General features: G+C 36.1%; 1 protein-coding gene across 2 annotated transcripts in view; it reads left to right on the plus strand.

The window, feature by feature from the left end:
* The window catches only part of LOC149797225 (uncharacterized), a 128,293-nt gene that overhangs the window by 31,063 nt on the left and 84,340 nt on the right, over positions 1-12,890 (plus strand). For both annotated transcript variants that reach the window (XM_089961914.1, XM_089961913.1), the window contains exons 9-11: positions 3,575-3,675; positions 8,455-8,654; positions 9,290-9,404. In XM_089961914.1, coding sequence (XP_089818040.1) covers positions 3,575-3,675; positions 8,455-8,654; positions 9,290-9,404 — 416 coding nt within the window. The remainder of the gene's footprint in view (positions 1-3,574; positions 3,676-8,454; positions 8,655-9,289; positions 9,405-12,890) is intronic.

The raw sequence follows: 12,890 nt of genomic DNA on the forward strand, positions 1-12,890 counted from the left end.
TACCAGTTTATACTTTTGTTCAAACTGCTAACAGTGCTTCAGAGATTTCAATGCATTTATAATTTTGACCATCCAGTCTTCTCAGTGATATAGTAAGGTTGATATACCTACTGCATACAACAGTTGTGACTTTTCAAGTGAATTTATTTATATTTTTTGCAGGTCAGTATCAGTGTTCTCCATAGGGTTTTTAAACTTTCAGTTCAGGACTCCTTCCTTGAAAAAAGTTGAAGGCCCAGGCTTGAAAGTAGGATTCCCAATTACATTATTTCAGAACATTACATATATAATGTTGGGTAACCAATATCTCATCGGGTTGCAAATGATTGTTCATTGTGAAATATTTAGTATTACAATAAAAGAAGGAAAAACTTGTTCAGTTGAGAACAGTGATAATTGTGAGTGTATGTGATATGGTAACTATAACAATTCTCAATGACTTTACCTTGCCATTTTTTTTTTTTTTACTTTGCTTGAAGCTAGAAGGAATTAAGGAAGAGATTACACTTTCTTTTCTACCATAATGTATTTAATCATCTTAATGCCATTCCAGATCGACAAATTTGCAAAGACACTTGAAGAGGAAACAAATTACCATATTCCATTCATTTTTAGCTTCATTTCATCGTTAAGCAACACTGTACAGCAAGCATACTCTATCACTTCCTTTTGAAATAGACTTGAACAGTTTGTGGACCTTCCTTCGTCAATCTCATTTTTTAAATAGACTTTAACAGTTTGTGGACCTTCCTTCGTCGATCTCAGTTTTTAAATAGACTTTAACGGTTTGTGGACCATCCTTCATCAATCTCATTTTTTAAATACACTTTAACAGTTTGTGGACCTTCCTTCATCGATCTCATTTTTTAAATACATTTTAACAGCAGGTGGACCTTCCTTCATCGATCTCATTTTTTAAATACACTTTTACAGTTTTTGGACCTTCCTTCATCGATCTCATTTTTTAAATACACTTTAACAGTTTGTAGACCTTCCTTCATCAATCTCATTTTTTAAATACACTTTAAAAGCAGGTGGACCTTCCTTCATCAATCTCATTTTTTAAATACACTTTAACAGTTTGTGGACCTTCCTTCATTGATCTCATTTTCTAAATACACTTTAACAGTTTGTGGACCTTCCTTCATCAGTCTCATTTTATAAATAGACAGCAGGCAGACCTCATCACCCTCATAAATTTCATTACAGTTTGTTGTTTTAAATGTCCACACTTTTTGTCTTAATAAGATTAAGTGCTGAAAAACCTCACTCACAAGCCATTAATGGTATCAGTGAAACTAGCAACATAAAACAGGAAAGTCTGGAAACAAGTCTGAGTGTATAAAGCTAATATTATTTCTTTGTTTTCTTGTTTTGCAGCCCATGGAAATGTCCTATTCCATGGTTCATTTCACATATCCCTCCGTCTCTTTCATGTTCTGTTTTCTTTGTCAAAACTTAATGTAGTAGCTATTGTCTTCTGTCAAACCACTAAAAAAATCAGGCACATCTGATGCCAAAGAAGTCTGTTGATTTTGTGACCAATTTTGGAATTTAACATGGGAGTTCTTATTCTTGCTACAAACAAATCAGATCCCAAAATCTTGGCACTATTTTTCAGATAAGGTGTACATAAAATGGAAGTGTTCCAAACATTACAGAAGGATTTAAAACATGATGGGAAAGCAAGTGCATGCAATTAGTCTTTTGATAAAATTAATCATTTGGCACCTGCAATTAATTAAAATGGCATCTAAATCTCGTCTGCTAAGATCTAACCTTTGCAACTTAATACCATTACAATTGCTTGAACTTTGTAAGCCAACACATTACATGATTGATACTTGCTGTGTATAAATAGCTCATATATATAACGAAAATTTTCCTAAAGTGTACTGTAGACTCAGCTGTTGAATTTTTGTGCATCCAAAATTAAAAGTACTTGGACATTTAAGCAGACTTTTGCATCTCAGAGAAACCGTATTATTGTCCATTTTGATAATGATCTGTAATAATCTCATTTAGTTTTTACTAGTGTATTCGTATCTTCTGATCGTGTCAAGTTGGTCTTAAACAAAAATTATGCCAATGTGATTTCCAATATGGCCATCACTGTGGCAATCGTTGAAATCTTATCAGTACTCCGGGATGATGTCTAGTATCACTACCATGGCAGCCATCTTGACAATGATTTTATTGCTACTCCAAGCCTATGTTATACAAGCTGGCCTACCAAAGAGTCAGTTCTTCACTTTACAGCCATATGTAAGCTGTCAGTCAGTAGTGGAATTAATGTTTCTTTCATATTGTACAAAACAAACCAATATTGGTGATAATTGTAAGTTGTTGATTTATTTTGTAGGTTGGATTAAAGTGATCAGTAGGGTTTTCACCAGTAGTTGAATATTAGTGTCTAGTTTGTCCTAAATGAAAATGGTGCCAATCTAACATCCAGTATGGTTGCCACAGTAGCTAATTTTAAAAAATTTGTTGTTCAAAAATATCAAAGACGGTTCAGCATTCAAAAGTTAATGAAATGTTCTTATCTTAAATTCCTGGACATTCTGTCTGGGCATTTGAGCATCAGTTTTCTCAACGGAATCTTATTAATGTTTATCCTGCTTTCATTAACAGTGGAAACAGTGAGCAGCATTGAACACTGGTCACTAGATCCAGCACTTGTTCATTGAAATGTACTAAATTAAAACAGATGAAATAAAGTGATGATAGCTGTTACTTGATATTAAATAATAATAATAACTATCTGAAATCATGTTTAACTCATTAAGCCCTGGAGGTCTTTATTGTTTTTGCCTGAAATGCGAGTAGGAAACACATTTGGGGGTGGGGGCTATTTCTGAATACATCGAATTCCAAGCGATTTCCCTCTAGCCTAATGCCAAGTTGTGTTAGAAACATTGTTTTCCATTGGTTAGTTTGCCCGTGCAATAGCAGAAAGATAAAAGTTGGAGTTTTTTTTTTTGTTTTTTTTTTTTGCTTAATGACCCATCATTTTTGTATCGAGACCACTCTTTATTCCAAAAGCCCACCTTATCCTTCCTTTTGCAAAGGTTCACCTGTATGTGTGCAGTTCAGACTATTCTGCCTTAGATCTGAGGCCAAAAAGTCTAAAATCCAGACAGAAAATTGGATTCTGACCACAAGTGAATTTTGGGTGAAAAAAACAGGTCCAGAAAATTTGGTTTTTTCCCATGTATTTTGTAGTGCAACTAAAATGTCCAGATTATTTGGTATCATTGTAGAGCTACATCTGTCTAGCTTTCTGTAATGCCATCCACTTTAGTGCATCGTACATGACCTTGACGCTACAGAGCTTGGCAGTAGGCTACTACCTCCTGCCACGTACACATGGCGCCAGGGGTTAATGAGTTAAGATGTATTCAGATAATTCATGCAACAAGAGCAAAATAGTAACTCACACATGGGTGGTAGTTGGATGACATTGGCAGTTTACAAGTCATATTTACCACAAAATGTTATGGTAGGAATTCTCTGCAGGCATTGGATCACATTATAAGAGGTCTACAAGTAAATAATATTTCATTTCTTGCAGGGATCTCTTGGGAGCTGCCAAGACAGGAAGTGGGAAAACATTGGCTTTTCTAATCCCTGCCATTGAGCTCATGTACAAGCTAAAATTCATGCCAAGGAATGGTAGGTTTATCAAACGCAGGTCATCAATACTTTATTCTTTGTTATAATAGTATTTTAGTTCACCTGACTAAAGTCCAAGTGACCTAATGGTGTGTCCCTGTGCCCATCATGCATCATGTCATCCATCAACAATTGTCTGTGAATATGCAAGATGCATCATTTCTGGTCAGATTTTGATAAGACTTGGCATGTAAGTTATTTCTGAGTTTTATCTCAGGTGGGTTCTTTAATGAGTGACATCCATGCATATTAATGACTTGATCTTGAATGTGACTGGTTGAAATCGTACACACTAGAGGCCTTATTTTTGATGAATACTCTTGAGGCCTTATTATTGATCATGTTTTCCACGTAAACTTGCATCATCAGGACCTCAGATGAGACCAATTATAAGCATGCATATTAATGAGGTGATCTTGCATCTGATTGGCTGAGCTTGTGAACACTCTAGAGACCATACTTTTGATCAGATTTGTTATGTAAACTTTTATCTTGTATCAGATCAGTTAAGCATGAAATCTATTCACATTCAAACAGTCACTGGTCACAATGGTCATTTTAATTTCACCAACAGCAGATTTCCTAGATAAATGTCATGTAATCAGTGGTCACTTGTCTTAAGCAACCAGCGGCCGTGTTCTTAACCAAGCAGTGGTTTCACCCTGCCTTCTGTGGTCATTAGAGCAAATCAGCTGTGACCACTCCAAGTATGCAAATTAAACTTTGTTTCAGATGAAGGAATGGTATATAGGATGGTGCATTATGTGAATTGATGTTTAAACATATCATATTTCAATTGTACTTACCCTAATTCACTGAAACTTAAAGTCCACATTCATCAGAGAATACATGTCACAGAGGTAAACTTGTGATACAAGAAAACCAAAGTTGACACATGCTTTAATCTGGATGAATCTTGACTTTCTCCAACTTGCTGTGACAACAACAGGTTTCTAGTCATTCTCAGAATATGTTGAGAATTGTGTCCTTTCATTGTTTTACAATCTGTATGTGACTTTAATATTTTCATATTTTTTTTACAACAGCATTGGAAATGGGTTTTATTATTTATATTATGTGCCTATTGGACCTCTGATGTCATTTACATGTAGGTTACAAGATTTTTGTATTCATATGACTCGAAATACAAATGGCGAGTACCAGATCAAATTTCATCAACGCCTGTAGTTTCATCTTGTTTTCACCGGATTAAACACATAATGATTATAATACTCAAATTTTCTCAGCAAAAAAATTGTTTTCTTATCAATTTCATGCAGTTATGATTTGATATAACATTGTTTAAGTTTGCTTGGCCCGTTTGTAAGTGGCTATCCTATGATGCCACCACACTGAGGCAGCAAATTCCAACTTTTTGACAGGCAGTTGACTCTGACCCTACATTCAACGTATTTGTTGAAATATCAAAAATGTTATGGGAAGGGTCAGAGGAAACTCAGACTAAAGGTGTAGTTGTTAGTTGATATTAACAGTAGGCCCAGGAAGGTTCTTTTCATTGTCTAATCATCAAATGTCGCAAACAGAAGCCCACTTTTTTTGATCTCAGTGAGTTTGCACAACTGCATAATCCATCAGTTTAATAAAGTATGAATATCTGTTTTCATGCCTGATTATACAAACTGCCTTGACAAAATATCAGTTGTGTGTTTCACAATTACATGTAAGCTGTCAATTTGTAATTTTGTTTTTGGAACCATTTCTACTGATAATGAGAATGTGTGTGTGTGTCTGTGTGTCAGATTGAGAGAGATATATAAACAAGTGCATGTACACAATTGTTGTTTTCTTCACTTGATGGGTGTAAATTTAAATTATCAGATTGGTTTTATGAGACATTAAATGACAAGCTGAGTCGTGTGCTGTTAAATGCAGTTATTTCTCTACAGGAGAGAACATAACACCTCTTGTCATTGGCAAGTCAGTGTGTGAGGAATGGAACTTATTTTATTATATTTTGTTATTTTTCCTTTTTGCTAAACTAAATGCATGTATCATGGTAGCATACTACTACTGCTAATAATAATACATGTACATTTGAATTATGATAATATTTCTGATAATAATCCTAATGCTAATGCTGTTCAGTTCATAATCCATAAATTTGTCGTGAATCAGGCTTAAGAGCTAAACCTGCATTCAGAGGTCACCTGTCTACAAAGACCACTTTTGCTAGGTGGCTGCTTTTGACAGATTTGACTGTATATTAATGCAGTGATTTTACATCTGATCAGCAGAGCTTGTAAACACTGTGCGGGCCATGTTTCTGAACAGATTTTTATCAGACTTGGTATGTGAGATAATTTCATCACGATGTCGGACGAATTTAATTGTGATCAAGATCCATGCATATTAATGTTGTGATCTTGTACTTGATTGGCTGAGATTGTGAACACTTTTCAGACAAATTTTGATTAAACTTGCTACTCAAGCTTTTGTAAAGATCTTAATTGAGACCCGCATGTCATTGATGATCAACACTGATCATATGGTAGGAAAACAGAACCCACAACCCTCTGGTTGAAAGTCCAGTGTCTTACCCACTGAGCCATTGCAGCTTCCTAGGATGTGGATCTCAGTGGCTTCCAAATTACAACTCCAGTTGCACCAGAGGATAAATAATCCATGCTGACCAGATAGATTAACTCCCCTTGTAAGCGTATACTTTAAGGGTCAGGTTATGAGAAGTTTCTGAGTTATAATTCGGTGTCTAATCCCTAGGGGAAGGGAGAAACCCAGGTGATAATGCTGGTCATATCAATGACATGTCCTTGTTATGTGAAGAAAATCATCTTTTATACATGGTCTTGTAAGGAAGATATTTGACACCAGCAATAATAGGAATTGGTAACTATGTGCTCCAGATTACTCTTTCCATGGTACATATGTATTTCTTGTTTTAATTTACCTTTAGTTTTGGAAACTTCATAGTTTTGCTTGTGTAAATTAAGCAGAGGTGTTTTTTGCTTGCTTCAACCAAAACAAATTTAACTTTCTCCATATTTTTTATAGTCATTGCTGAATACTCATATAAATTAAACAAATTTATTTAATGTATACTTTTATCCTCACTTTATATTTAAAGTAGTTAAGTGCAAATATAAGAAAAATGTTGAAAAAAGATTTTTTCTGAAATATTCTCTGATTGGGATTTGTCTCTCTTACATTAGCTCAGTTTCAGTCTCATTGGGTTTGGTACCCATCCTAGGTCAGCTGCCTTGTTATGTCCTTGGAAAGGTCACTTAGTTCCCATTTCCTTGACCAGATATAGCCAATAATGTGTTATAACTGCCATTAAAACAAACATCCTGCCAAACACGTGTCTGTCCATTTGTCATTAGATCCATTAACATATATGGGGTTAGAGTGTCCACCTCTGATGCGACATGTCATGGGTTTTGAAACTTGACTGATTCATACAAGACTTAAAAAATGGTACTAACAGCTGCCTCGCTAGGCGCGCTTAGCATTAGTTAAGATGTTAATGTTAGGACTGATTGGCCTGGTGTCAGGATAATGTGACTGGGTGGGAGATCATGCTACATGTCTGCAGCATGATGTCCCAGTGCTAGACATCACTATAAGCTGCCACACTGCAGACATCGTAGTGATATGACTGAAACTTGTTAAATTCTACATTAAAAATCTAATCACACACACCCCCACCATTAACATTATGCTTGTCAATGTTTGGAGAGATTTTCATGAGTCCTTGCACAAATATTATATTATGACTTTTAAGAGTGTTGCACACCATAGCTAGAGTCCTTCATCATGGTCAAGGTCACATCACCGGCAGTATAATTCTTTCAGCTTGTATCATTATCTCGAGTACAAGTTTTAAATAACTGCAGGTTTTGATATTTTAACGAAGCTTCAGCCATCATAGATTGTTTCTAACATTCCTCATGGTGAAGGTCACAGAAAAAAAAAATATAACTTGACTTTAATCCTTTTCAGGAACATACGTTTTGTCCCTCTGATGATGTTTTAATGAAACTTTCAACCTGTTATATATCGTAACTAGACAGTCACATGCCCTGTGCTTCAAGGACAGGGTGAAGAAAACGGAAAATATTAGTATCCTCTATTTGTATTACCTTTAAACGCATGGAGATATTTTAATGATACATTAATGTTTTATTTCTTCAAAATTTATGGCGTATTCATTGACATCCTGTCAATCAAATTCAGTCACAACAAAGACTAATCTAAATCAGTATTTATGAATTGACCATATTTTCGACATTTTGATTGAATGTAAACGGTCACTTGTTACTAATCTGGAATTCTTTACACATCAGTAAATTCTGCGGACTACTTCCCATGTCATTTTATGTGAAGTTTTATCTATATCAACGCCTTGCACCATAATAATAACAACAAGAAGCTTGTCACCAAACCACCCCTGTGATTTCCGATCAAAAGTTACAATCCCCACATTAAAATCATATATTAAGGTTAAAAATTTGTACTTGCACAGACTTCCTGCACTTAAATACTCCTTCCTTTTGCCAAAGAAGGCATACAGCAGGCTTTACAAGCTAATCTTCAGAATTTATTGCATTTCGCATTGATAATATGTTTCAGCAGCTTTTAAAGGTCAGGGTCATATCACAAATTGGGGATCTCGCTAAAATCTATTCAACTTTTGTCTGCTACAAATGTTTCAGCCTGATGCATGGAGCTGGAAACCAGTCTGTACTCTTTAGATAGTACAAGTCTTTAGTTTAAGTCTCATATTTTTTGTATATTTCTTAGGCACTGGCTGCATAATTATTGCTCCAACACGCGAGTTGGCGATGCAGATATTTGGTGTTCTGAAAGAAGTATTGAAGTACCACTGTCACACTTATGGATTGATCATGGGGGGCACCAACCGGCAAGAAGAGGCAAAGAAACTCAGCAAGGGCATCAACATACTGGTGTCCACTCCTGGCAGACTTCTGGATCATCTTCAGGTAGATGGAGATTGCACACTTGGACTGGGTTGCTGTGAATTTTTTGTGGGTTCATTCATTATTGCTATTTCTGAACCCCAGTTCTAATACTTCCCAGATTGAAACATTTGTAATGTAGGTGCATCTTGGGATAAATGTGTTGTGCTTCAGAACTGTGTCTCTGAGACTGTTTCCATGTGGGGTTTTTTTAATTTTGACAAAAATCATCAACTCGTGCCAGAAAGGCAGTATCAGCTTGATAGCTGCTTTTCACTAACAGATCTGTTAAAATAACGTTTTAGAAAAGTTTGGTGCCAGGTCTTTAGAATCATTAACACAGAAGGGGATTATGTTCCAAGGCTGGCTATAATAGAGGTGGATATCACCTGTCAAGAGTTGATGCTTGAAAAGTACTAACTCACAAAAGTTGAATACAGTAGCTGTTTTTTTAACCCTTGTTAACTCACAAAAGTTTTATTAACTATACATTTTTATTTTGCAGATCTTTGCAGTTGTATATTTTGTTTTTTTGGGGGAAGTGTAACACCTCTGCATTATTTCATTATTGCTCAGACTGTAACATAAAAGACTTGTGGAACAAAGTTATCAAACATGGCTCTATTTTGACCTCTGTTGTTTTTTTCTTTCATTTTCAGAACACCCCAGACTTTATGTTCAAAAATTTGCAGTGCCTGATCATTGATGAGGCAGACAGAATTCTGGACATTGGTTTTGAGGAAGAGATGAAGCAGATTATTCAACTTCTCCCAAGTAGGTTCAGTGGAAGACATGTTTTTAACACTCACTTGCACAGTTTCAAAAACATGTACCTATCAGACAGTTTGAGAAAGAAAATGCCATCTAAATATCAATTTAAACTCTAAAGCATATAGCAAAAAACATTGAAAAGTAGTATGTAGTGTTTACATCCCTCCATGAGGCAGAGCTCAAGGTCATGTCCATCCATCCATTTGCATTTTGTTTTCAAAAAACACCTCGGAGTTCAGCTTCACAACATCAGAATTTGCAAGTAATTTGTCGTTTACAATAAGAAACGTCAGAGCCACTGGCTAGAGAGATAAAATCTGTTTTATTTATGATCACTTGAGCCCAACAATTACAGACATGTTTTGAGTTGCATTCTTCTGCCTAATTAAAGTAAGATCACTACTGCAAAGTATGATCACTACTGCAAAGTAAGATTACTACTGCAAAGTATGATCAATACTGCAAAGTATGATCACTACTGCAAAGTATGATTACTGCTGCAAAGTATGATCAATGCTGCAAAGTATGATCAGTACTGCAAAGTATGATCACTACTGCAAAGTATGATCACTACTGCAAAGTATGATTAATACTGCAAAGTATGATCACTACTGCAAAGTATGATCACTACTGCAAAGTATGATCAGTACTGCAAAGTATGATCAATACTGCAAAGTATGATCAGTACTGCAAAGTTTGATTACTACTGCAAAGTATGATCAGTACTGCAAAGCATGATCACTACTGCAAAGTAAGATCACTACTGCAAAGTATGATCAGTACTGCAAAGTATGATCACTACTGCAAAGTATGGTTACTACTGCAAAATATGATCAATACTGCAAAGTGTGATCAATACTGCAAAGTAAGTATGATCAATACTGCAAAGTATGATCAATACTGCAAAGTATGATCATTACTGCAAAGTATGATCACTACTGTAAAGTATGATCAGTACTGCAAAGTATGATTACTACTGTAAAGTATGATCACTAAAATCACTTACTAGGAGGGATATAATCATATCCAGGTTACACTTATTTGCATTTTCAAATGCTATTTGAATCGATTTTGAACTCTACTCGTCATAGACCAAAATGCTTATGTGATAGTCTGTTGTCTGATTTTCATCCATCCGTTTGTTGCTGCTACTTCTAAACTAGTTGGTGGATTGCCTTGAAACATTATACACGTTCATCCCATGGTGTAGTTGGTCCTCAGTGAAAATGGTAGTCTTGTTATTGCTACTCCTCTTGATGTTGTTGTTGTTGTGGGGTTTAACGGCATTTTTCAGCACGATGGGCTATACATGGCGGCCAGTATTAATGGTGGAGGAAGAACCCGGAAAGAACCACCGACCCACGAGAAGCTACTGGCAAGCTTTCTCACATGCCCACATTGGCTGAATCTTAGACTCGAACCGCCGCAGACAGAGGTGAGATGGCAGTGATCCGTAACGAAGAGCGCTTTAGACCACTTGGCCACTCGGGGCCCCGCTACTCCTCTTGAATGGATGGTCATGTCAACATGTGGTTCTCACCAAATGACTTATTGTCATATCTTGTTCATGCTAAATGAAAATGTTGCTTATCTGATGTCCAATATGGCTGCCACAGTTGCCATCTTGAAAATCTTATTATCACTACGACTAAATGGATGCTCATATAACGTGGTTTTCACTAAAAGACTTCTCATGGTCACTAGTTTATCCTGAATGAAAATGTTGCTGATCTGATGTCAATTATGGCCACCATTGGAATCATCTTGTAAATCTTCTTGTTGCCACTTCTCAAGGGATGATCATATTGACATTGGGTTTTCACTGAAAGATTTCTTATGATGTCTGATTGGTCCAAAATAAAAATAGTTCTGATCTGACATCCAATATAGCCACTATGTTGGCCATTTGAAATCTTGCCATCACTATTTCTCGTAAATAGATAGTCCTGTACACAATGAGTTTTCACCAAAAGACTTCTTATGATGGCTAGCTAGTCCAAAATAAAAATGGTGCCAATTTAACATCCAATATGACCACCATGGCACCTATCTTAAAATCTTGTTATCACAGCTTTGTTTGAACAGAAAGTCATCTTGACAGATGTTTTCATCTGAATGCTTACATATATGTACAGTCTCAGTGTATCTCAACCGTTCATACTTTCTAGGTCCTGTGCATCTGTTTGGAGTGGGTTTTATAGCACTCTCCCCCACCTTAGTGGCCTCAGGGGATAACATTTTACTTGTACATTATTGATACATTCTTTATTATGATTTTGCCTGTAGATCACATTTTTGCACCCATATGCATGCTGTTATAGATGGAATCATTAAATTTGGTAATGGGATGCTTCTTGATTACTAGTACACACAAAAATGGGCCATTGTGATTCATATTTCACTCTTCTGACTGGTGAAATTTTGTGTTATAAATTTATTTATCAAGTTCTGTTTATGCTAGAATCATCAGACTTGAGGTTTATATGCCTCTGTTAATATCACATTTTTACAACAAGGTCACTGTGACCTACATTTGTTGTTGTTGTAGGGTTTAACGTCATTTTTCAGCACAAGTTAGGCTATACATGGCAGCCAGTATAACTGGTGGAGGAAGAACCCTAGAAAACCCTGGGAAGAACCACCAACCCACGAGAAGCTACTGGCAGGCTTTCTCACATACTCACATTAGCCATGGACCTACATTTGACATTTTGCTTGCTTCGGTTAGTTCTTTTTGTGTTCAGGTATTGACCACATAGTTTTTTTTTGGTACCCTGTATACATATACATGCCTTGAATGAATCATTAAAGTTAGCAAGGACATGCATCTTCATGAGTATTACATCATCATTAACTATGTTACTCCAAGGATACTCTTAAGCATGTGACTTCCTCCGTTAATATCTGGCTTTTGGGTAACTATTGATGCATGTACTGTCATGTACTGCTGACTTATTCCAAGGATACTCAAAGCATGTGACTTCACTCATTAAAATCTGGCTTTTGGGTAACTATTGATGCATGTACTTTCATGTACTGCGGACTTACTCCAAGGATACTCTTAAGCATGTGACTTCCTCCATTAATATCTGGCTTTTGGGTAACTATTGATGTGTGTACTGGCATGTACTGCTGGTTCTTACTTCAAGGATACTCAATGCATGTGACTTTCACCAGACCTGCCAACTCTTACGATTTTGCCATAAGTCTTACGAAAATTACCCTTAAAATACAGACTTACGGCATACTAGCAAAAACTACGGAAAAATGATCGTTGCTGAGAAATCTGGATAATAGGTCCATCTGTGTTTTACTTGGATCCGGGTTTCATCTTGGAATTAATGAAATTAGGGAACCAGACTAACTTTACAGCGGCACCTAGACGCTTTAAACTGCACCTATTTGTTCATGCGAAGCGTGCGCATGACCAAACTGTTGATTATAGAATTTTTTAAAATGACGTCCAGAAAGCAATGCATGTTTAAGTCG

This window comes from Sinohyriopsis cumingii, chromosome 6, assembly GCF_028554795.1.
Source record: "Sinohyriopsis cumingii isolate HCF-2022 chromosome 6, ASM2855479v2, whole genome shotgun sequence".
NCBI classification, from domain to species: domain Eukaryota; kingdom Metazoa; phylum Mollusca; class Bivalvia; order Unionida; family Unionidae; genus Sinohyriopsis; species Sinohyriopsis cumingii.